The 26,048-nt window shown below is 42.4% G+C and overlaps 3 protein-coding genes across 5 annotated transcripts in view; 1 reads left to right on the forward strand and 2 right to left on the reverse strand.

The window, feature by feature from the left end:
- IRAK2 (interleukin 1 receptor associated kinase 2) overlaps positions 1-7,023 on the reverse strand; it is a 29,823-nt gene extending 22,800 nt beyond the window's left edge. The window contains exons 1-2 of the mRNA XM_067544376.1: positions 6,407-7,023; positions 4,230-4,409 (exon numbers count right to left, since the gene is read on the reverse strand). Coding sequence (XP_067400477.1) covers positions 4,230-4,409; positions 6,407-6,596 — 370 coding nt within the window. The 5' untranslated portion in view covers positions 6,597-7,023. The remainder of the gene's footprint in view (positions 1-4,229; positions 4,410-6,406) is intronic.
- Positions 7,024-16,342: 9,319 nt separating this feature from the next.
- VHL (von Hippel-Lindau tumor suppressor) lies at positions 16,343-21,256 on the reverse strand. Its single transcript, XM_067544384.1, has 3 exons — positions 20,974-21,256; positions 19,813-19,935; positions 16,343-19,274 (listed from the first exon to the last, which is right to left on the reverse strand). The coding sequence occupies exons 1-3, from the start codon at positions 21,167-21,169 to the stop codon at positions 19,117-19,119; spliced, it is 477 nt and encodes a 158-aa protein (XP_067400485.1). The 5' UTR covers positions 21,170-21,256; the 3' UTR covers positions 16,343-19,116.
- A 677-nt stretch (positions 21,257-21,933) lies between these two features.
- The window catches only part of LOC137150427 (cyclic nucleotide-binding domain-containing protein 2-like), a 28,507-nt gene continuing 24,392 nt past the window's right edge, over positions 21,934-26,048 (forward strand). For all 3 annotated transcript variants that reach the window (XM_067544377.1, XM_067544378.1, XM_067544379.1), the window contains exons 1-4: positions 21,934-22,344; positions 22,967-23,123; positions 23,660-24,020; positions 25,120-25,199. In XM_067544377.1, coding sequence (XP_067400478.1) covers positions 23,664-24,020; positions 25,120-25,199 — 437 coding nt within the window. In that variant the 5' untranslated portion in view covers positions 21,934-22,344; positions 22,967-23,123; positions 23,660-23,663. The remainder of the gene's footprint in view (positions 22,345-22,966; positions 23,124-23,659; positions 24,021-25,119; positions 25,200-26,048) is intronic.

Genomic DNA, 26,048 nt, shown 5'->3' on the forward strand with positions numbered 1-26,048 from the left:
TATTGGCAAAATTTATGTTGCTCAAGGGGATGTTTTTTGCGACAAAAGTTTTGCTGGCCTAAGTGCTAGTGTAGACAAGGCTGTAGGCTCCTAAGTCATTTAGTCACTTCCAAAAATTTACCCATCATTAGTTGCTAAAATAAGGCTTATCTGCTTTATAGCTCCAAAATTCACTGCTACAGGGATTTTTTGGTGTGTAGTGTGATAAAGTCAGGCCAGATGGCTACAAAAGGGCCAGTATGTAAGCCCTAGAATGTTAAAGGCCCTTTTCCCTGCAGGCAGAGGAGAGGTTACTTCAGGTCAGTTAGAGACACCGGGACCCAATTAAGGGATACTCCAGGTGTACTTAAACCCTGCCTTCCCTAAAGGGCAGGGGGGAAACAAAGGAGAAGGAGAGAAAAGAGCTGCTAGCAGGTTTTGGCAGCTGCAGGAAAAACTCCCCTGGACCAGGAGACAGTGTTTCTCTGCAGCTGGAGAAGCAGAGATGGAAAGACCCTGGCCCCAGCCTACAGGAAGGACTAGTGTTTCTCCAATCCTCCAGAGCTTTACCACCACCACCTCTACAGCCCTGAGAGGGTGGCACAGCAAGGTACCTCCCTCGGTCATATACATGGACTGGGACTACGTGCCCCTCCCCTGTGGGATTGAAGGACACTTCACAGGCCTGAAATAAGGCCTGCACCAAATGCTCCATGTGAGAGATGTTGAGGGGAAGAGACAAAAGACTTGACCAGGTGGGGGCAGAGTTACCTCAGGCCCCACTACCAAAGGAGACTGCTGCTAATAGGGGAGACCAAGGGGGGTTGCTATACCACAGTAGACATACCCTGTGTCTCTGTGCCTCAGGTCCCCATCTGTAATAATTCTCATGTCACAGGTATATTGTGAGGATAACTAGACTAAAGATTGCAAGCCACTCAGATATTATGATGATGGGGACCATATAAGTACTTTAGATAGAATATTAATAAATATAGTTTTATTACACTCCCCACAAAGCCATTCATTACTATCCCAATTTTTTTTTTACTGAGGTATTGGGCCTAACCCAACTCTAGGGCAGGATTCAGGAAGGTACTTCTTTAACCATTGTTCTTTCTAAAGTTCTCCACTGTCTGACTTTCCTGGCTTTTATGGCACCAATCAGCTATTCCCTTCCCACATGCCATTCCTAGTTCATTGTGTTTTAATCTCAATCAAACAGCTCAAGCTTTGCTTTCCTCACTTGATCCAATGAAAGTCAATGGAAAGATTCCTGTTAACTTCCATGAGAGTGGCTGGCACTAGACAAATTCATTCTGTTAGTCAAGTTTTACAGCAGAGTTTACAAGCAGATTTTACTCCCATCTGACTTGAGAAGAAGTTGTTTTGATTTTATTTTTAACAGGGTGTTTACAGGTATTTTAAACTGCTGTCTCCAAGGGAAAGAATGCAGCTGGTTTTCTCTGACATCATTACAGCACAGTGTACAAAATGGGACTACTCAGAAATGCCACGAACACCCAACTGAGCAAGCACAAAATAAAGATGGATCCAGGATTCCTTTGTGTGGGAGGGGATGGAGTACAGAGTTTTAATGGCTGCTTCTAATTACAGTTTAGAGTGCGACTATGTGAAAAGTGACTGTAAAAACACTACTGGGGGATTCCACATTTATTGTCTCAGTGACTTCCAAATCAAATTTGGTTGATTTATAAAGAGATTTTTCTCACAGCTAGTTCTGCAAACGTAGTCTAGAACCCGAGAGTCTTAAATCACCAAAGTTAACTGTGTTACTGATATGCAAATCTGAATAGAAACCAGCTCACTTTCCCATAGCTCTGTTTATTCTACAGGATGGATAGTAGTAAGGAGGTTTCTTTCTCCTATGGGGAGTAGATGTGACTAACTTCAGACAGGGAGTATATCTGTTAAGTAAGAAGGTGCCATTTTTGCATGGGGCCAATGATATTAATTGAGCAAAACTCCCTCTGAAACCAATGTAATTTTGCTTGATTAAAGAAGGTGAGATTTTTGGCCCTTAGTCACTTTTAAGAGTGAAATTGTATTTTCAAGAACAACTAAAACAGAACTCCAAGGCTGTTTAACAAGTATGTTTCAGTCTCCTCAAGCCACCTGTTATTTTGTATCCTACAATATTAAGGACTTATCTACACTTGCACTTATACCGGCAAAACTTTGGAGTATGGGGGGACAAAAACACCCCGCTGAGCAACATACGTTTTGTTGGCATAAGCGCTGGTGTAGCCGCGTTATGTCAGCAGGAGAGAGTTCTCTCGCCAACATAACAAAACCACCTAAATGAGGGGCAGTAGCTGTGTCGGAGGGGACAGCACTGTCTACATTAGCGCCTATGCCGGTAAAACTTATGTCCCTCAACGGGGTGTTTTTTCACACTCCTGAGTGACAAAAGTTTTGTCGCATAAGCACAAGTGTAGACAAGCTCTAACCTGTCCTCTCAAGTACCTGAAATCTTGGCAATTTATCAGAAGAACTTATGTAGCTATTTCACTAGGGTGTAGTCAATGTTTGAAGCACTATGGATGTGCTGAGTATCACCATTATTTGCCAAGGACAGAATCAACATTTCTCTAATATGCAGTAAATAAACTGACACCCATTGTATAATGTTAAGGCCTTGATGCCATCCATCAGTTAAGTATTGTCTTGTTACCACTCAGACTGACAGCAAGAGCAAGTTTTGTTATCCCAGGCCCCTGTCCTAAATGCTGAGTGCCTTCTGCCTGTTGCTGAGCATACTTCATTCCTGCAACTTACTTGAATGCTGTTTGGATCTGAGTTTTGGTTCAGGCCCATCTTTAATTGATAAGGTCTGTTTTTCCTTGGGTAGATAGGAATAATTCCTCCTGACACTAAGAGGAGACACACCTATGACCAGGGCACCAAAATGCTTTGAAAGGCAATATGGCCATTGGATCTAGCATGGGACTAAAATAGTTGGGAGCTTATTCTGGCTCTGTTACTCACTCCCTGTGTAATCTAGGGCAAGTCACTTAACTTCCCCATACCTCAGTTTCCCCACCTCTAAAATGGGGACAATTCCTCACATGTGCACTGTGAGTATGAGCTGGTTAATATCTGTAAAAGGTCTGCTCAGTGCACAGTCAAAAAACAAACATAACTTGGGTACATAAGGAAAGGGATTATTTCACAGTACCTTTTTATAAGTCAATGCTTCATTCGAATTCTAGGCACCCTACACCAAAAGTGATATAGCAGAAACAGAGACTATTCAGACAGGTGATAAAAATTATTTGAGGCTTGGGAAAACCTCCATATGGAGACACAGAAAAGACTAGGACTACTTAGTTGAAAGAAAGTGCTAAGAAGAGACTGAATGTAATAGAAAAGGTAAATCGGTTATTTTTATTGACCCTTACTCAAATACAAAAGCAAGAGATATGCAATGAAAATCAAAGGCAGCAGATTTAAAACTGACCAATGGCAACATTCTTCTACACTATATATCATTAGCCAATAGAACTGAATGACACATGATTCCACAAAAGCCAAGAGCTCACTAGAATTAGAACAGACACTTACATTTTTGGAAGTTTTTTTGATTCTCTCTGATGTGTTGGAGACACAAACTCTTCTGGTTCAGAGCATAAGCCTGCCTCTATAGGCAGATTGTTTGGTAGTTTTCTATACTGAGGTTGTTGCATCATCCTCTGAGGGCTTGTCTACACTAGCACTTATGCCAGCAAACCTTTCGTCACTCAGGGATGTGAAAAAACACACCCCACTAAGCAACATAAATTTTGCCAGCATAAGTGCTTGTGTGGACAGCACTATGTCAACTTGAGATGCTCTCCTGCTGACATAGACATAGTTTTATTACGTCAGCGGGAGAGCTCTCGCCCGTCAACATAACACGACTACACAAGCATTCTTAGTGTCACAGCTGTACCGATACAGCTGTGCCGCTGTAAGTTTTAAGTGTAGACTAGCCCTGAGTCAACTCATACAGGTCACTGTCAGACAGGATACTGGATTAGAGGGACCAATTATCTGCTCTGGTATGGCACTTCCTATGTTATTGCTTAGTATTAATTGTGAGGGTGGAAAATCAAGGAAGTTGGAATTTTCGAATGAAGTTTCCATCAAGAGGTTTTCTTAATTAAAAAGAGGGTTCATTTTGCTAGGGTTTACGTTGCTGAATATAAAATACAATACGTTCCTCTCAAGGAGAAAGACCGTCTACTTACACTCCAGAATCACTTGTGCTGCTCGGTAGAGCTGCAGTCCCTGCAGAAGTTCCAGTAGCTGCTGGACCGTTGCTAGCCTCACTCCCCACCACCACATGAGCTCTCTCGTTATGCTGATTCCCGTCTTCTCCATACACTTGATTTTCCGCAGCTCTGTCTGATCAGTTATCACATAGGAGGCTAACGGTAAAGAAGGGATATTTCTCTTATTAAAAAATGGAAGAAACAAACACAAGCAGGGGAAGTCCTTGTCCATTGCATATCCTCATTTTGTTTATATTTGCACAACAATTAAAAAAATAGGTGAAAAAAACCTAAATTAGGAATAAAGGAGATCATAATGCGAGTCTCAAAAAAAAAACAAAAAACAAAAAACAGCTCCCTGGAGTAAGAAGTGCTCTAAATGTTTTTTAAAAATGGAAACATTTCTTAAAATTTTTAGAGACTACAAAAACAAATTGACAAAATTCCTTGCACTTTTCTCCACATTTTCCATGTCACTTCCAGTGCCACTGATATTTTGCACCAAAGCGAGACCAAATTAAATTTTTGGTGTGATCCCACTGAAATCAATGAGCTAAATTCAGCAGTGAGTCTGTGGCACTATCTACATTAGGAAACAGAACTGTTTCAGTATTCAGTTTATCTGAAGCAGAGCTGTATTACAGTTTAGAGGCAAGTGTAAATAAAGACTTACCATGGTTAACGAAGGGTCAGCTAAACTTGGTAAAATGATGCAGTTTTCTAGTATACACATGGCCTAAGTGAGGCTAGAGGGAATCTAAGGCTAGGTCTACACTATAGTCGGTGCAGTGGCACAGCTAAGGCACTACAGCTATGTCGTTGTAATGCCATTGTACATGCTTCATACATTGATGGAAGGGGTTTTTCTGCTGATTCTGTCATTAATCCACCTCTCTGAGAGCCAGTAGGTAGACTGATGGAAGACATTTTTCCCAGCCCTGAGTGACATAACTAGGTTGATCTAATTTTTAAGTGTAGGCCTAAAGTTAGTGTAATTTAGGCCTTGGCCACATCCTGGTTTAAAATTAAAATTTAGATCAACCTAGCTATCTCTCTCAGGGGTGTGAAAAACTCAGACCGCTGAGAGCCATAGTTAAGCTAACTTAACCCCTGCTGTAGACACAGCTAGGTTAATGGAAAAATTCTTCAGTTAGCCTCATTATAACCACTCAGGGAGGTGGATTACCTACTTAGATGGAAAAACCTGTTCCTTCACTGTAGGAAGCGTATATGCTACAGGCGCTACAGCTGTATTGCTTTAGTGCCCATAGTGTAGATATGCCCTACACTACAAATGCTTTGCTGATATAGCTATAATGGCAGAGCCTCTTAGTGCAGACACAGCTTATATCAACAGAAGGTGTTTTTCTGTAAGCATAGTAACACCGCTTCCCTAAGTGACATTAGCTATGCCCACAGAAGCACTTTTCTATTAGTAGCTGTAGTGGGGGTTTTGCTGGCATAGCTCTGGGCATGTCTACACTACAAAAATATGTTGACCTAAATTACATTGGCATACAGCCACCACAGTAATTAAATCACTTTTGCCTGTCCACACTATGCTTCTTATGTCACTGTGTGTTTCCTTACCAGGAGTGCTTGTACCAATTGTACTGTCAGTGTGGAGCATGGTGGGAGGGCTTCTGAAAGCCAATTACAGTTAATGTATACAATGCAGCATCTGTACTGAGTGGAGTGGCAAAAGAGGAGAAGGGTGGAAAGCCTGTGAGAGCTGGGAGCCTGGCTGGAGTGAAGGAGCAAGGAGGGACTTCCAAAAGTCACACTAAGCATCCTAAGTATTTCTGTGCTTATCTGAATATAATGGAGGCTCAGCTGTGAGTTATTTACAGCTTGATCCTGCTAATGGATCCATGCAGGTGAACCCTTCAGCCCACACACATTCATTTAAGGATCTGGTCTTTAGAGAGCACTAAAAAGCGACTGTCAGGAACTCTCTGCATGATTCAGAAAGGAGGAGTCCATTCACGGCCTGGCTTTAGAGCCATAAAAATGCCTTCGCTCCTCACTCTGTCATCAGCCTGGCTACACCCCTGCCTGTCAACAAACCCTCCACCCCCTCCTCTACCAAGGGTCACTAGCCCTGCTCCGCTCCGCTCCACTCCCCCATCCGACCCCCCTCGCCCCACGCTCACCGAAGCGCATCCAGTCATAGTCGTTCAGGCAGTCCATCTTCTGGCAGAAGTCCTCCAGCACGCTGGCAGGCAGGCTGTAAAGGTAGGGGGAGCGGGGGGCGCCGCCCAGGGGTGGCTGTCGCTGGGCCATTCCTTCACAGCCACTCGATGCGCCCAGCGCTGACGGCTCCGCCTTCCCTGCCTCGGCCATCAGCGGCGGCGACACATAGCGCGTGGCCAGGCTCGCGAGTCTCCCCGCCGTCGGTCGGTCGGTCTGTCCGCGAATCGGACGTCGGCTCTCAGCCCACACGTCCTAGGAAGCTGCCCCTTCTCCGGGGCTGCAGGCACTGGCAGCCGGCCCCCCGCTCAGGAGCGGCCTCTTGCCCGGGGCTGGATGCAGAGGCAGACGGGCGCTGTGGCTCTGCCAGCCTGACTCACGGCACGCCGAGCTCGCCACCTCCCTGACCCGGCCTCTTCCTGCCTTGCTGACGTCAGTCAGCCCCACGGGGCCGCACCCGCGAGCTGCAGCAGGCTCCCCCCGCCCCCGCCGGGGGGGTCGCCGCTGCTCCACTTGCTGCGTTGCTAGGTAACGTGCTCTCGGCGGGTGTGGGAAGGGCCGCTTCCCCCAAGGTTACACACACTCACTCAGCCCAGGGGCAGTAACAGAGACAGTGAGATCGACACTCAGAGCCAGGCCTGCTCCACCTCTAACACTGAACTCGACCTAAATTCCTCGCCCCAGGGGTGTGCGAAAAATTCACACCCCTGAGAGACGTGGTTAAGCCAGCCTAAGCCCTGGTGTAGACATTGATTGATTGATGGAAGAATTCTGTCAGCCTAGCTACGGCCTCTCCTTTTACTACAGCCACGGAAACTGGCTTTTGTTGCTTTGCTTTCTAGTGGAAAGCACTGCAGCTCTTCTAGTGGAATTGCACCGGATTATGCCAGCTCAGAATCTGGCCCAGTGTGTACAGGGATCAGTACAGATCACCCATTTTGTTCATTAGTATTATCGGTTCTACTGTGTTAGTACCCAAAGGGTCCATTCAGGAGCTAGACTCCACTGTGCTAGGTGCTGTTCAAACGCATAGTAGGTGACAGTCCCCTGATGACACTCTACAAGTCAGAAACAAAAAAAACAAAAAAAAAGCAGGTTATAACATACAAAGTGATAGTACCTAGTTCTTATGTAGCCCTTGTCAGCTGTAGATCTCAAAGTCTTCCCTATCCCTCTAAAATAGGGAAGTATTATTATCCCGTTTCTGGTAGAAGATTTGAGACAGAAAGACAAAGGGCAGATCTATACTTGAAATGCATCATCAGCACAGCTGCACTGATGCAGCTGCGCCACTGTTGCACTTCAGTGAAGATGCTACTATGCTGACAGAAGAGCTTCTCCTATTGGCATAGTTAATCCACCTCTGCAAGAGGCAGTAGCTATGTCCACCCCAAAAGCCCACCCGTTGACATAGCGCTATCTACCCTGTAGGTTAGGTCAATATAACTGCATTGCTCAGGGGTATGTGGATTTTTCACACCCCTGAGTGACGTACTTATCTCAATATAAGTTTATAGTGTAGATGTGGCCTGAGTGACTTGCTTAAGATGATACAAGTCTGTGGCAGTACCGGGAATTGAACTGGATCTTCTGGAAGCTAGGCAAGGCTCATAACATTAACCACATCATTCCTCTCAAGCCCATAGCTTTATTTTAAAAATTACATTTAACCCACACTCCACAGATATTATTTTTCTAGATGTTTTAATCCTTCTCTTCTATATGTTTTATATTTAACCTGCCTTTTGTGTTGTAATTAATTAGGTTTTGAATAATTATTTTTTAATTTAAAAAAATGTTATTTGTAACATTATTAAACAATTTTATATTTTAAAATATTTTTTCACTGAACCCTTTGCCTTCTTCCAATTATTTAAAAGATGCAGAGCTGTTGATTTTTTTGTTTTTTTACAATTATTTTAACCCTTGCATTTTTGTATTTAGCCTGTATAATTCTGTAAAATGACCACATGGGCAGATCCTTACACCTGCACAGACTCACTCCATGTACATGAAACAGCTTGTAATGTATGAAAATTATTCTTAACTTTTTCCTTTTTCTGTTCTTTTATTTATATTTAACCCTATAATTTTTTATTTAATTTAAAATATTATTGTAAGTCTTGGCATATTTTAAGTTTACCCATCTCATATCATATCCATATATTTTAAGTTATGTACAGTGTTGCCAGCTGTCACAATTTTACACTAGTCTTGCCATTTTTGATGGTTTTCTTACAGTTCCAGCCCTTGGAGTCATGCAAATCTCAGTTTTCCTTAAAACAAAATTAAATTACCAGCCCTCATGGTTTCAAAGAAAAGCTGGAAAACATGACTTGAGTGTAACCTAAAGATTCAAAAACCAGAAAACAAGACAATGAATCCCAAATGTATAATTATTTAAAATATCATGATTTTTAAGCTAATCTTGTGATTTATTGGGGCCTGACATATGATTTCTGAAAAGTTGGGAGCTTAACAATACCCGCATTATGACAATAATTCAGTCAGGTCCCCTAGCTACTCATTGATTTTTTTACCCTACTTCCCCATTACCCTCTTGCCCTGCTCCTCTCTACCCTGCAAGGGAGTAAAGGGGGTCTTTCATAGTCATTGTCTGGGAGGTGGGAGAGAGAAGCTACCATCCCAAGTGGTTGGCTGGAGGCAGGGAAGTAGAAGCCCTTGTTTCCCTTATTGTATCTGGGATGACACTTGCCCTGGCAGACACTGGGCAATAGAAGCCAGGAATGAGAGACCTTTGGGCTCATAATCTCATTGGGAAAATGAGGGGAAAAAATAGAAGAAACTTTTGCCTACCACTGAATTATCATTTTTATGATGGAATTTGGCATCCATTCTACAATAACAATTCTATGTAACCAGGGGCTTTGACAAGGGAACTGAAAAATCACTTTTCAAACTGCAACTCTACTTCTTTTAAACTGAAATTATATATATATATATATATATATATATATATATATATATATATTTATATATATATACTTCCCTATATATATATTGTGGCTATATTTGATAACTGTCCCTGTTAAATAATAGTATATTATCCAGGATTCCATATTTCTGTGCACACCTATCAATCCCTTGGACAGTTCTTGAGGGTGATTTAGTAGAAATAATTGTCATTTCTATAGTGCCTGTCATCCCCAAGGAGCTAAATCCCTTAACTGAAACAGGAATCATTTCACCCAACCCTGGCACATCTTGGGTGGGGTGTGTGACTGCTGTTTATCAGCACACACTCAACACTGCACACTACAGGTTGGGCGAGTTTATGAAGTTGGGGCTATCAAATTGGGAAATTAAAAATACACAAATAAATAAATAAAAAATATAAATGTTTCCTTAAAACACATTGTAAAATGCATCACTAGAATAAGATCTATCATCTCACATTTATCATTATCATTATTTAAACCATAATAAGGAGGTTTAGCTTCAAATGGGTGGGAACTTGGCAGGTCAACTCTAGGGCAGAAAATGTGTGAGAACAGTACAACTGAAACTGCAGGGGACTTTCAGGAAGCAGAATGTAATTTTCTGAGTTAAAATTTGGCAAGTTCAACCGGACTAACATCCGCTTCAAGGGATTTTCTTCGCTGTTCAGTGTTCGGAGGCTATATGTTTGCATGACACTTTTTTCAAACCCAATTATCCCTGCCAGTAAAGAAAAGCCTAGTAACAGAACTGCTTGTTTTCACAGTCTCTAGACTTCTCTCTTCAAATTACAATGTATTCCCATTGGTTCCATGCCAAACAGAATCAAATTGATATACAGTGTATGATAGGCTGCTGGACTAATTCATCACCAGGATAAAACTATTGTGTATTATTTTTTTATCCTTTGTTAAAAATAAATGTGGTGCTCATGGAAAATTTCCAGCTGACAGACCCACAGAGTAATCTGCTGTTCAACCAGACAACAGGGGCAGCATGGAGAGTGATAATGAAACATCCTCTCTCCCACAACATCCCACAGCCTCTTCCACCCTTATCTAGAGGAAATACTCCCACTCAAATCTTTGTTCTCTTGTAGACTGTCAACAATATTTTCAATTGTGATACTAATTTTAAATGAGGTGGAACTGAGAGGCATTTTAGCAACCAGACAGGTGTCCAACTCACTGCCAATTTTTGGGATGGACTATCAATTATTCTGCTTGCTGCTTTTACCCATTTTCTGGCCTTTGCAGGAATTTAGCATAACTAGGCAAACCAAGAAGGGGGGGGTATAGACAATGAACATTCACTCTCTCTCTCTGAATATGCTGGGGCGAATGTCTGTGGAAAAAAAGGAAGTGTTGGGATATATTTTAAAATTGTCGGTATGTGGAAATGTAGCTATCAGAGTAACAGATTAAGACTGCTTACTTAACATTTATTTTTAGTGACATGTCTCTGTAACTCCTGCTTCTGGCCAGTGATTGATTTGTTTGGTCAGCTATGTAACATTCTTTTGATTGACATATCTCTGTAACTTTTGGGGTATAAGAGGGAGCTAGTGAGTCTGAGGGTACATCTACACTGCAAAGTGAAGTCCGTTTAATTTCAGTTGACATCCAACCACTGCACTAATGAAGTTGGTCGGGCGTGATCACCCTATGCTCATTGTGTCAAGGGAGTGCATCCTCACCAGCTGCGCTTATATTGATGAATAGGGCAGTGCATCATGGGTAGCTATCCCGCAGTGCAACTAGCCCCAGGGGCTTTTGAGAAGAGCTTCAGCCTCCCATGATGCAGTTTCCTCCATCCATCCCTCCCTCCCCTGATATTAACAGCAACCAAACCTATACTTTTTTGCACCCGTCTTTGAAACCCTGGCTCTGCTGCGCATACACCATTGCTCGAGAAACATGGAGCCTGCTCAGTTCTGCACTCTGCTGGCTGTCATGCAGCAGCTGAACATGGTGGAGCGCTGTTTCTGGTTCCAGGAAACAAGCACTGACTAGTGGGATCACATCATCATGAAGTTGTGGAATGATGAGCAGTGGCTGCATAACTTTTGGATGCAAAAGGCCACTTTCAAGAAACTTTGTGCAGAGCTTTCCCCAGCCATGAAGCGAAAGAATACTAGCATGAGACCTGCTCTGATAGCGGAGAAGCGAATGACCATCGTTTTGTTTAAGCTCACAACACCCAACTGCTACCAGTCAGTGGGGAATAAGTTCAGAGTCAGTAAATCCACCATGGAATCTATTGTGATTCAAGGGAGCAGGGCCATTAATAGACTTCTGCTAAGTAGGGTAGTGAGTGTGGAAAACATGCAGGACATAGTGGATGGATTTGCCACGTTGGGGTTCCCTAACTGCACTGGGGCAATAGATGGCACACATCCCCATCTTAACACCGGACCACCTTGCCAAAGAGTACATAAACAGAAAGGGATACTTCTCCTTGGTGTTGCAAGCACTGGTGGATCATAGAACCATAGAAGATTAGGGTTGGAAGGGACCTCAGGAGGTTATCTAGTCCAATCCCACCTCTCAAAGCAGGACCAATCCCAACTAAATCATCCCAGGCAGGCCTTTGTCAAGCTGCACTTTTATAACCTCTAAGAATGGAGATTCCACCACCTCCCTAGGTAACACAATCCACTGCTTCCCCACCCTCCTAGTGAAAAAGCTTTTCCTAATATTCAACATAGATCTCTCCCACTGCAACTTGAGACCATTGCTGCTAGTTCTGTCATCTACTACCACTGATAACCGCCTAGCTCCATCCTCTCTGGAACCCCCTTTCCGGTAGTTAAAGGCTGCTATCAAATCCCCCCTCATTCTTCTCTTCTGCAGACTAAACAAGCCTAGTTCTCTCAGCCAGTCCAGTCCACTTCCAACTAAATCCTTTAATTTTTTTTTTTTTAAAGTTAACCCTTTTGAAGTGAAAGTCCCTACTCACAGATCTATTTTTGTTTATCCTTCCATTTAGTTTGAACTGAATTAGCTCATGGTTGCTCGACCCAAGGTTGTCCCCAACAACCAGTTCTTTTATGAGATCCTCACTACTCACCAATACCAAATCTAAAATGGCATCCCCTCTTGTTGGTTCACTAACTATTTGGTAAAGGAATCCATCAGCTATCACATTCAGGAAATTCAGGGCCCTATTATTACTACTAGCACTTGTCCACCAGTCTATATCTGGGAAGTTAAAATCTCCCATAATCACACAGTTCCCAGTAGTATTTACTTCATTAAAAGCCTTAAAGGTCTCTATCCATGTCCAAATCATATCCGGGTGGTCTGTAGCACATCCCAAGCACTATCCCAGGGGAAGCTCTAGAAGTTTTCTTTCCCAAAGTGATTTTCACCCAGACAGAGTCTGTCTCATCAATTTCATCATTCTAATTTCTTTACAATCTACCTCATCATTGATATACAATGCTACTCCATCACCTTTGCCTTTATATCGGTCTTTCCTAAACAGCACATACACTTCAATACTTGTACACCAGTCGTGACTACTATTCCACCATGTTTCTATTATTTGTATAATATGTGGTTTCACTTCCTCTACCAGTAGCTCTAGTTCTTCCGTGTTGTTACCCAGGCTCCTCGCATTGGTATATAAACATCTTAAGTTTTGCTGTTTGGCTTTGCTCAAGTTCCCTACCTGATTTGGCACAGTCATTCTACTGCTAATATCACCTATTAGACTGGTATCTACACTACCCTTCCTCTTAATGTGCATTCTGCTCCCCACTTCTGTGTCCTTTCTTACTTCATTTTCCTCTCTCAATGCTAAAATCAGGTGTGGCGATTACCTGGGCATCTCCCAACCATCTCCCTAGTTTAAAACTCTCTTAATCAGTTGTGCCAGCCTCCATCCTATTAGTGCATTTCCCTCCCTACTCAGGTGAAGTCCATCCCAACAGAACAGTCCTCTGTCCATGAATGCCTCCCAGTGACCATACATCCCAAAGCCCTCCTTATACCACCACCCCCTGAGCCGTCTGTTGATCATGAAAATCTTGTCATGCCTTTGTGTTCCTCCTCTAAGAACAGGCAGAATTCCACTGGAGATCACCAGAGCCTCGATTTCCTTAAGAGTCTTCTTAGCCTGGCATAGTCTCTTTTGATGTGTTCCAGTGAGAATCTAGCTATATCATTTGTACCCATATGAAGGATAATCAATGGATTATTTCCTGTTCCAGTTAAGATCCTCTTCAGTCTCAGGTCCACATCCCATATCTTAGCACCTGGCAGACAGCACACCCTTCTGTTCTCCAGATCAGCTCTGGTTACAGGCCTGTCTGTTCTCAGCAGGGAGTCCCCAATCATGTAGACCTGCCTTTTCCTGGTAATGGTGCAATTCTCCAGCCTATCCCCTATTTTTTCTGGCTTGAAATCATCTTGCCTACTATTCTCCTTTGCAATCCTCTGCAACCATTCCTGTATCCTCCCGGGGCTCTTATTTGGTGGAATCTCCATTGGCTCATCCACTCTTTGTATAGAACTAGCTGCTCTTCTCTTCTTCTTTGCCCTCCCACCTTCAGCAACCACCTGCTGTGCCCCTTCTTCATTTTCCAACTCCACAAACCAGTTTGAGTCTCTCCTTCACTAGCCCATCTTTTCCTCTGCCAGAGTCTCACAGTCACATGCTTCCACTAGCCACTTTCCTCACCCAGCATTCTCCCCTCAAAGTTTGTTGGTCTTGCTTCCATCTGCAGGTCTGGATTTTTCCCTTCAGCCTCCTCATTCCTTTGCTCCATCATCTGCTCAAACCCCCTTCTAAACTCAGTCAGTTTCAACCTGCATCTCCAACCCTCAAATCTTCTCTTCCATCAGCTCTATGAGGCAGCACTTCATACAAAGAAAGCTCTTTTGAGGTACTCCATCTAGGATCATGTACATCCTGCAGCTTCCACATCCAGTCATCTTCATGGTCTCTTCCACTGCTTGAGTGACTACCATTACCACCTCTGTATCTGTCATAGCCTTCCCCCTAGTTCCTGTCAGTGAGAGAGACAAAAAAAAACCCCAAAACAACCAAAAAAACCCAAAACAAAATCCCAACCAATCCCCCCAACAATACCAGAACACCACACACCGCCTCCCTAAACTTTCCTGTTTTCAGCTCTGTTTGCTGGCTCCTGTGCCACTGCTTGATGGAATGGCTGCCTTTATAGGACTCCTAATTAGGGAAGCCCTGCCCCCTAATTAGGGTCAGCTGATCTCAGTACACTACCCAGTACCAGATCCTGCAAACTGAAGGGGGGAAAACCCAAACCAACCTAAAAAACAAAAACAAAAACTCTCTGAACTGCTGCATGGAACGCATGGTTAACATGCGGTAAGCTCAAAAGCCAACATTAGCACTCCAGTTTTATGACTAGCACAGGCAATTAAATATACTGAAATTCATTTTTGTGTGTTATATAGACAGTATCACATAGACCAGCTCGGTTACATTCACACTGTGAACAGCTCCAAAATGCCATTGCTATGTGACTCAATCAATAAAAATAGACTTGTAAATTAATGTTTGACATTCATATCTATTTCTCATTTTGAAGAGTAACAAGTCATTTTTTAAAAACTGATGTAATAGAAAAAATATTACCAATGCTTTGGCAACAGGAAAATGAGGTTACATCAGCTGAATAGTTGGGAGTTGAAAGTAGGTGGAAGGTCTTAACAAATCCAGATGACACAAAAAAAGAACAAACAATTGTGGAGAACGGAAGACAAAATATGCTGTGTGGTTAAGATGCTGGACTGGGGGACACAAGTGCTCTGGGGTTAGTTTCTGACAAACTTCTTGAAAGATTCTGGGCAAGTTGCTTCATCTCTTCTGTGAAAGGGGGGGAGGGTAAGAATACTTTGTCCATATATACACTATTATTTTGGGAGGAGCCAGCAAGGCAGGCATCCTGTGACTTGAGAGCTTTACAGGGAGTCTGCTGCAAGGGGTCCTGGCAGGATTTAAACCAACTACCTCTGGCTTTCTAGTCTGTAAGTCCCAAGCCCTTCAGGGCAGGAAATGTTTCTTACTCTATTTATGTAGTGTCTAAAACAGTCAGTCCCTGTTCTTGGTTGTGTCCTCTAGCTGCTACTGTAATACAAATAATAAAATAACTCTCAGAAACAGATATACATTCATGTGTTGAATAAAGCAGGTTTCCCAAAAAGCGTGGGAAGAATAAGTGCATTCAGGATGAAAGAAATGGCAGAGACTGGACTCACTAAGGTGTGGAAAGGGTATGTAGGCCGTTCAGCTTGGATGTGGAGGAGACTTGTTTTTGAAGTATTAATGACTCTACAAGGTATTACGTATACTCAACACCCACTGGCTTCACTGATAGTGTTTGACAGTTTGCAGGATCAGATGCAAAAATGGGGTGCAAGTGACTGTATAAAATTCAGTCCTAGTCCCTACTTGGGCAAAATTCCCGCTGATTTAAAGTACAGGGGATGGAGAAATATTTGTCACTATGTTGCCCTCCAGATTTATTTTTTTTTAATAAGATAAAGCATTATTCTCTGTTCAGATAAACTCTAAATATCTAATATCTGATATTCTGTTCTGGAATTTTCACTAAATTGCTAAGCTGGTCCTGATCCACAGTGAAACATGTCTTAAATTAAGACAAGAAGCCTAGCAGAATCAACTCTTCAACTAAAAGTTTAATTAAGTTGCCTTAGAACCGTAGACACTGCTAAAAGGTCACCTAAGACAGGGCATTTGGGTCCTAAGTATGAATTTTCTGGCAAGCTGTTGCTTCTGCATCAGTGTGCTCTTCTGCTTTACACCACTCTATCAGACCAGAGAATCTGCCCCTTTCATTATGATCAGTTCTGTACAAAGTATTATTAAATGTTTGTATCTTGAAAATATCACTTTTCATACATTTAAAAACAGTAAGTCATAGATTGATGAAGTAATTTTAACACAAAACTTTAATAATCTTGAGTCACAAGAGTACATAAAATCCACATAATTTAGAACCATATTATACAGAATGCTTAGGGGTAACCCAAAAGAGCATGTTCAAACCTAAGATCTAGTAATTATTAGAAAAAAAGTCAGTTCAAACAGGTTGTTTTTCTAATTGAATCATAATACTAAATACATTTACAAGACAAATATAGAACAACACAAGAACAACTGAAAAGAGTCTGTTTCAGTGTTTGTAGAATTGAGTCTTAAAAGAATGTAATTTGCCATACTTTGAACAAAAAAAAGGAAGTTCCAGGGCCAGGACAAATTATTGAGTGTCTGTACCTGAATCCAATCTATATGGCCTTGTCTACAACAGACCTTTTCTTAATATTTCCCATTGTTGTCACCTCTGATGCTACTCCACTAGTAGTAGTAAGAGTGGAATACTAGTGCAGACAAGGAACTGGTGGCCACTGGTGTTTTTACCACATTAAAAGGTGGTTTTAAATGGTGGATGCTGCTGGCACCCTGTGTACACTAGAGGTCCCAACATTGCAGCTTCATCATTAGCAATGGAGGGAAATTATAGGGGGGGACGTTTAATATAAACACAGCCTATGGAAGGGGTTAGTTACATTTTTTAAACTGCAAAACTACTAAAACAAGACATCAAAGTTTACATTTATGCTTGATTAAAAATACCTCCAGGGTTTTTTCTGGTATAGAAGCATAAATGGCTAAAAAGGTACCATGATAAACATATACAAGAAAACTATGTAAAAAATAAAACCCACTATCGTAAGATAGTATGTGTTTACATTTTATGATGATGAATTCAGTTCATACACTTAATGTTTTAAGAAAAAATAAACTAACAAATTTACAAAAAATGGAAGAGATGTAATATTTACAGTATGGCTTGATGTGCTTACTCATTTAGTTTCACAGCAGTTTTCCTATAAGTTATGTATTTTGTTTAATTTGAAATAAATGTGCAAGATTAAACAATGGCAAAATATTATGTGAAGATCTGCTTCTCATCTCGCATAGCACTCAATCCTCTGATGGATTTCTGCATATCTGTTATTTGCATTGTTGTTGTAGCCGTGTTGGTCTCAGGCTACAAGAGTGACAAACTAGGTGGGGTAATATCTTTTATTGGATCAAATTCTGTAGATGGAAGCAACAAGCTTTTGAGCTGCACAGAGCTCTTCCTCAGGTCTGCCAGAGATAATCAGAGAGCCTGAGCTGAACACAAGATGGGCAGATTGTTAAGCATAAGGGGTTCATATATGCTGCAGACCACTTAAAATGAAGTAGGCAGTTAAGAGTTAGCAAGCATTAAGGTGTCTTATAAACTATTGTACTGAGCCATAAAACCAGTCTCTGTTAAGTCCATGGTTTTCAGTGTCCAACAGAATTACAAATTTAAGTTCCACGGCTCATCATCTGAAAGTGTTGTGCAGGTTTCCCTTAAGGATGAGGATTGAGAGGTCAGATATGGAGTGATCGCTTTGTGGGAAAAAAGTGTTCGCCCTCAGGTGATATGGTGTTTTTATCATTTTTCAAGAGCACAGTGATTGTCTGGTTTCACCCACCTAGTTGCTGCTGGGGCACTTGATGAGGTACACCACGTTGTGATAGGCATGTTTAGGATCCATGGATTTCAAAAAGTCTGTTGTGGGTGGATACTGATTATTGTAGTGATGGAGATATGTCTGCAGGTTTTGCATTTGTTGTTGTGGCATTGTCTGATGCAGCTTTGAGTTGGTATGTCCTGGTTTGTGTCCTCTTCTGGCCTTCAAACCACCTCCCAACCTTGCCAAACTCATCAAAAGCAAGCTCCCTGGACACGGCACCTCAAGGTAGCACAGAGGTACTACACATTAGTTAATAAAAGGGCCCAGTAATAAAAGGAAAAACATCCAGACGGTGACCTTTTAAAAATGTTTTAACCTAGAAATATTGTTAAACCCTTTGTGCTAGTTTCTGATAACCCTCATGCAGATACACAAATGCAGGGAGAAGGGGCAGAAAACTCCTTATACCCATATACCCAGACTTTCCATTGACTTTAGTGGAAGGTTCTCTAACAGCAAGATGGGGCAGGCAATCCCATCCACAGGCATTCCACACCAATACTGGTGTGCAATACTGGGATTTGAACCAGGGAGCAAATTCAGTCCTGATGCAAGGAGGTAAAAATCCCCTGAGTTCTGTGTTTGTCTCCTGATCATTCAAGCGGTTCTTCAGACTAGTTCATAATCAGCCTTGATGTAGCATCTTTTCTAATGATAAGGAAATTGTTTGTATTTATACCCTCCAAAAAAGAATGATCATGGGTAAGTCAATGTTATATCATTATATCAGATATGGCTTTTGTTACATTTGGTCTGAAACAGGCAAAGAGCAAGATTCTGTTCTTAGTTCCAGCTATACAAGACCACTGTTGTCAATAGCATTGCATAGGTTTAATTGCATGCATAATTTGGCCTACTATGTTTAAACTGAAACATCATGAACTCGGCACATGTTACATTCTATCTGATCTCTTGAATCTGGCTGTTGCCATCCTAATAAGTTTTATATATTGAAACCAAATGAGAGCAGGCACCTTTCAGAGCATGAAATCCTGACACCTATTCAGCTCTTGAAATGTGTTTCAATGTAACACCACTTACACATGGTAGTTTCCCAGTGGAATTTTCTTCCTCACTTAAGAGTCTGGAATGAATGATGTTCATTTTAAATCAGGGACTCCATTATTTATCATTTAACTTCTCTCCAGAGACAGCCGTTGAAGATCCTTCCTAATGTTGGGATGATCTTCTAGATCTTCATATAATGACCGAGCAATATCCAATCTCCTGTAGTCCACTGGTTTTACCAGACTGCGAACAACCTGAAGACATCTCTCTTTCAGACTGAACACTGCAAAGAGAAATAGAAGATTAACATTTATTTAATTTGACACTTCAAGATTCTTTTGCACTCTCCAGCCAAATATGTCAAAAGCATCTCACAAACATTCATGAATTTAGCCTGTAATGCTTCTGTGAGATAGGTATTACTTTTCCCAAAATGGGGAGAAATGAGACCCAGAGAGGTTAGGTGTATCACAGAGTCACTGGCAGAGAGAAACAGAACTCAGATCTTCTGACTCCCAGTTATGTTCCCTATCCACTGGATAATGAAATATCCTACAAGATACATTAGAAATACAGAGAGCAGGGTGGCTTTAATAATATCAAAACTCTGTAAATAATTTTGTTCAAGAGAAAAATTGATGTTGCTTTAGAAATCCCTCTTTCAAATCTCTTTTCAATTTTCAACATAAAGTTTGTATGAATTGCTTCAATATTTGATTCATTCACACCTTCTCTTGCACTAAAGTAGAATAAGCTCTCTGGTCTTAACTCATCAATTTCCCCTTACACTTTGGCAGATTTAACTCTCTTTATAATTTTACCTGGTAGTGTGATATTTGCAAATATGGGCTGGCCATTCACATTGTGAGTAGGCACAAACAGCTCCGTCTGATTGACAAGAAGTCCATCATCTGTTTCTGCATCTCTGAACAGCCAAAGATGTTCTATAACAAAACAGAGATTAAACATAACAAAGGAGCTGTATTTCTAACTGTTCTGAATGTTATCTTTTAATTGTATAAAAATACGAGGAAGGTAACTTATTTTACAATGAAATTGAACTCTGAAATTAATAACTATTTCCATTCTTCTTGTGGTGTGTGTAGGACCAGGGGAGGTGGGGGTGGAGGAAGAGCCCAGATGGAAGGGGAAAAAAGAAAATCAGATGATCCCAGAAGACACCTAAGAGAAGCTGAACCATGTCATCAAGGTGACAGAAGTATTTAAGGACATTGCTTTGCAGTATTACTTTGCACACAGAAGTCTGGGCTTTGGGCATATGATCTTAGCCTAGAGGACATGCCTAACAGTGTCTTCGAAATAGATGTCCAAATTGAATTTCCACTAGGGTGACCACCACTGTTCCCTGTTCCTTGAACAAATGCATTTATGCAGCTGTGGACCCTTTGAACATCACAACAGTGGTCTTGGGACAAGAAGGGTGGGCAGGGCCTACTGTTTTGAACCAGATACATTATTTGTATCCACTGCTATAAATCCATCCAAGGTTCACCATTGCACATCAATTTCACTTTCCTGCTTCAAGAAAGCACCATGCTCCACTCATCTACTGGATTCCTAGACATCACCCACCCAGCTGGATGTGTGCCTGGAAACTAGAGTCACCCACAGCAGATGTTCCAAGATCCTAACTTACCTAACTTACTCGCACCTCCTACATGTACTCACCTAGGTGTCACTTGCCCTTCTCCACTCAATTATACCCACCCAGGCAGCTGTGCAGCCTCCAGCCGGTGGTCCTGGCTGCACCCACCTTGGGACCCTGACTACAGCCACCCCAACACCTGTTCTCCCTGACCACCACCCAGGTAACTGCACCTCCTCTGGCCAATACACCGCTCTGCCCATCCCAACCAGGTAGCTGTGCGGTGCTCCCCCCCCCCGCGCGCGCGCGCGCATCCCACGGCAGGTAGTTGCCCGTCCCCACCCGGGTTCCCGTGCACCCCCCCGCCTCTCCCCACCCAGGTAGCTGTGCATCCTCCGGCCGGTGCCCGGCTGCAGCACCGGGTAGGGCTGGGGCTGGCCCTCGAAGTCCAGCCAGATGGGGATGACCAGCCGGGGGCTCCTGTTACAGAAGATCACGTGAGAGGGCTCCCGTGTGTTCAGAGAGCGAAGGAGCCGCCGCCCCCTGCTCTCCTCTGCCCGCTCCTGGGGCATCTCCGAGCCAGCGCGCCGCCAACCACCACGTCTGGCACACAGCCCAGCGTCCAGGGCATGGGATAGGATGGATGAGGCCTACGGCTACGGGTCCCTTCCTGCGCATGCGCAACGAGACTAACCACCCCCCCCCCACTGTGGGGAAGGGCGTGTGCAGAAAACAGACTCCAACCCGCATGCGCGGCGTGTCTGTGGGCATTGAGTGCAGGGGTGCTCTAACTCTACTGCGTCTGCACCACCTGGCGGTGAAGTCGGTGACTGGAGCGATCCCAGTCGCTAGCACGCGGACGCGGCCTTTCTAGTTTCGGGGCGGGGCGTCGCTACCATTTTGAGACGTTGTTTGTGTCAGTAGTTTTCTGGTGGCGGGGCCGGGGCGGGTGTCGCGCACTGCGCCCTCCCCCTCAGGGAAGGGGGGGCGTGGCTGGCAGAGAGGCTGGGCTGGGGCTGAGGGGCTGGATCAGGGTGGGGAGGATGGGAGGCGGGGCGCAGAGGGAGGGGACCGTACAAATGGGGGGTGGGGGCCCCCATGTGCGAGCTGCGCCCCAGGCAGGGTTTCCACCCAGTCTTCGGTTGAGGCGGGGGGAGCAGTACTTGCTCTGTGTTACTCTGAGTAGTGGGGGAGGGCCGTGGTCACTGCTCCACCTCCCATAGCAACAGGGGGGTCTCCAGCTGCTCACAGCTTCCATTCCCGGGGCTCGGTGTGAGTCATAAAACCCTGCACGGCTTGGGTCCTGGGTGCTCTAGATCAGTGGTTCGGAGCCTTTCTGGATGACTGTACCCTACTGGACTGTACAGTCTGATTTGTCTTGCAGACCCCCTGTTTCTCCTTGCTTTCAAAATCAGACAAATACAAAAGTGTCACAGCACACTGTTATGTTTCCTTTCTCATTTTGTCCACAGGAAATTTTAGTTTGCACTGACTTTGCTAGTGCTTTTTATGTCGCTTGTTGTAAAACTAAGCAAACGTCTGGATGAGTTGATGTATCCATGCCCTAGAGAGGTCCCTTTCTCTGTGGTCTCCCTCTGCCACCAAAATAGTACCGATAAGTGGGGTGCTTTTGCAGGGCTGGGTGTCTATAGAAAATATGTATGGAATGACATTAAAAATCTGCATTCAAAGAATATCATTTAGATTGCAAAGTGAAACCCCTGAAAGTCAAGACGTCAAAACTCAGGTATTCTGTACAATTTTAATTTCTCCTTCTACATCTGTATTATGGTAGTTTTTAATTACATAGAAGTTTTTTTTTTCTCAGGATCTTTGGAGTTTAGGGAGCTATTCCTTGTAATGAAATGTCTGAGTGAGAGAGAAAAGTGGTGGAGCATCATGCACACTTTCTAAATGGAAATTATATAAATAACTTTTCTCCAGAGAAGATTAAGGCCCTCCACTAACACTCACACTTTATTAGTTTTACAAATAAAAATTCACTATCAAAATTACAGGACATCACCTGTTTTGTTTACAGCAGAGCTCCATGGGGAGGCGCTACTGGGAAATTCTGAGTGTATGTGCTTTATGGAATGAATAAGTTTTAGTATATGTGAGGTGTCTGCAAATGCACTATGGTGTGTACTTCTGATGGGTCTATGTGTCTGATAGGTGTATATGTGGTGTTTGAAACAAGTGGATGAAAGGATGTGTATGTAAGGCTGGGTAGATTTGTGTATGTGGTTATGTATGAAAATTCTGTTGTCTAATGGAGGTTATGTGGGCATGAAGAGTCAAAATGTACCTTTGTTGAAGTGGATGCATGTGGTAGACAGAAGTCTTCAAAGTTTTGTTTCCAAATGCAGGATGCTGTGCTTTCCAGAGAGGGAGCGGGTCCTCTTCAGAAGATCCACATATCACATCCCTGTCAACTGCATTTCCCTGGATACTGAGCTGTAACTTTTAAAGCAACAGAAACAAAACTTCTGAAGATCCGCCTTTCTGCCCTCCTTATTGGACAATGTAAATCAGAGCTTTTTAAAACAGCTATGTCTGTTGTCTGTATGAGTTAACTGGGCGGTGGAGCACGGATTAGTAAACGAAAGAGGCATGCTTTATTTCTAGCTCCCCTTCCATATCTCTCCCAGGAGGTCAGTGTGGCAGGATTTTATTAGCTACATTTATTAACTAACTTTATAATTTTTTTAGCAATTTATTAGCAACATTTATTAACTAACTTATTTCAGTTTGGACCTCCCTAGGATCTAGCATTTGGAAATTTGATAGCAGTTTTAATTTTATTTATGAGCCTTATTCTCTCTTTTGCTATTATCTTTAGCACTAATCTCTTTATTTACTGTTCAGGAGGAAGGAATATTTATTGTATTAATTTCCTCAGCGGAGACTTTGCACATTTTCTGGCCCACATTTGTGGCTCCCCCCCACACAAACACATGCACACAGGAAAAATGCTGTGGCTGTTGTATCAACTAAACTCTTTTTAGTTAAGTTTTCAATAGGCTATTGGTGTGCATTTGTGTGTCTTTTATTTCCAACAGCAAGATGCTACTGGACACAGAGAGAAGGAAAACCAGCATCCTAGCCTCTCTCCAGGCTCTGGGGGAGGATTCTGCAAATGGGAGAAACAGGAGGAATCCCAGAAAAAAGCTCATCTCTGAGTCCTCTGTGCGCTGCTGTGTTCCCCCAGGGAAACTTCTGCATGGATCCAGCTGCACTGATAGAATCGTCCAGAGGGAAAATCTTACAGGACCACTTGCTCTGGAAAGGATGAAATGGACAAAGGCAAAACTGGGAAAAAGATTCAGAATTCCTAGAGGCAAAGGAAACAGTAGATGGGCACCTTCCCAATCTCTGCAGCGCACCATGTCCTCAGCCCAGGAAGACCAGGCATGCTTTAAGGTGAGGACTAGCAGGAAATAGTCTTATATGGGATTGACTGAGGACCAAATTTAACCTTGGTATAACTCTGTTGACTTCAGTGGGCTATCACCAGAAATAAATTTGGCCGATGTCTTTGTATTAAGGAAGCAATTTCATATATATGTAAGCAAAAATAGATTTTTTTGCATAAAAATTGACAAAAGTTATCAATACAATGGTGAAAATTGTGCCAGTGATATAAATTAAAGAGGATTTCATGTCAGGCATCTAATGTTAAACCTTATGTAAAACTGCTAAAAGTTGATCTTGATAAAAATCTTACCTTTTAACTATAGGCTTAACCCATGTGGAAAACTCAGAACTAACTTCTTATTAGAGACATATATCCAGTATTTCACTTTCCTCTGTCTTCTGTTAAAAGGAATGTCTGTATGAAGAAGGGCTTTTTGCTTCTAACCAGTCATCTGCTGCTGCCACTCATTCTGCACCCAACGTAGAACTGATTCTGATCTCACGCTAATGTGACTGTTGACTTTAATGAAGCTATTCCTGATTTACACTGGTGTATGTGAAAGGAGAATCTGGCCCATAATCTTCTGCTTATGACATTTCAGTTTGGAGCTGCAGACCTGATTATAATGTCACAGGGTGAGGGAATAAGCAGCAGAGGCAGAAGGATTCAAGAAATCAGCATCCTATTTCCACGTAAATTTTCTAAGTAGTAAAGAATGAGGAGGATGAAAAGAAAATCTATCCTAGGTTTTCTCTGAAGCATCTGCTATTGGTCAGAAACAGGCTGTCAGGCTATATGGGACCTTGGGGCTGTTCTGAGATGGCAATTCCTCAGTTCGTTCCTATAAACAACTTGAGAAGAGACGAGCCGTAGTACAGTTTTGCAGACATGCAATTCTGATGCTGCAACTACAGTATAACAGGAAAAAAAATGCACTTTTGCCTGGAAACCTGAGTTCTTTATCTGAATGACTTTAATAATGGGCTTCAAATATGAAAAGCATTCTTCAGCACTAAGCTTTTTTTTAATGATACTTAGTTGTGTAACTAACAATCACAGAAACCAGTAAGGAGTAACTGGCTATTGATTACTTTCTTCTTTCAGCCAAATCTTCCGGTCAGATTTCAGAAAGCTGCTAAATGCATTGTCATGCTTTGCTTACTTTACAGAGAGCACCATCTTCTGTGAGTAATGAATATTTGTTTGTAATACATTTTGTTCTATCTTACTTAAGCTTTTATAGCTCATCCATTGCCATGCTATTTGAGCCTCTGGTACTGGGTACCTAAACACTTCTGTTTCAATTACAAATACATCATGTTCAATTATAGTCTGAAATGTTAGGTTAACTTTGGAGCAGGTAAATGCAAGTTTTGTGGGTGACACCATAGAATATGGATGTGTTGCTATTTAGTTACTAATCTAAGGATCTTTTAGAGTTTATTGGGTACTACCTTCAGGAATCATCATAAGCTTTTTGCATATTTGTCTAAATTTAGTTTACTACATTTACATGTTAAGTCTTTAAACCATGATTTGAAGACTTCAGTAACACAGTCATAGGTTAGGGGTCTATTACAGGAGTGGGTGGGTGAGGTTCTGTGGCCTGCGTTGTGCAGGAGGTCAGGCTAGATGATCATAATAGTCCCTTCTGACCTTAAAGTCAATGAGTCCATGATCAATGATCAGAAGGTTTACAGCTCCAAAAATTAAAGCCAAGTTAGAAAAAGAGAAGTTTTTTGTTTTGTATAGTGATGAGATGTCACAGCTACAAAAATAATCCAGGGTCCAATCTTTCAAACACTCATCTATGCAGGTTGGCCCATAGACAGTAACAAAACTATTGGAGGCTATGTATGTGGGTTTGCAGGCTGGCCCTAGTGTTAGAAAAGTGTTAGCCATTTGATTTTCTCATTTAAGATACAATTAATAAACCTAATCTCCATACTTTAATACACATTGGACAAGTGGACAAGAATTGTAAGCCTTAAAATTGTCTTTAATTAGCTGAAAGATTTTGCTCTAATAAGTGT

This window comes from Emydura macquarii, unplaced genomic scaffold (assembly GCF_026122565.2).
Source record: "Emydura macquarii macquarii isolate MOO-44397 ecotype Brisbane River unplaced genomic scaffold, CSIRO-AGI_Emac_v2 contig_968, whole genome shotgun sequence".
Lineage (NCBI taxonomy): Eukaryota > Metazoa > Chordata > Testudines > Chelidae > Emydura > Emydura macquarii.

Excerpts from the sequence above, each read along its gene's own strand:
- VHL (XM_067544384.1), bottom strand. The coding sequence starts at position 21,169 with ATGCCCCAGGAGCGGGCAGAGGAGAGCAGGGGGCGGCGGCTCCTTCGC. Across the intron at positions 19,936-20,973 it reads GAGGATGCACAGCTACCTGG|AACATCTTTGGCTGTTCAGA; the intron begins GTGGGGAGAGGC and ends GTTTTGTTATAG. Across the intron at positions 19,275-19,812 it reads TGCAAATATCACACTACCAG|TGTTCAGTCTGAAAGAGAGA; the intron begins GTAAAATTATAA and ends TTCTCTTTGCAG.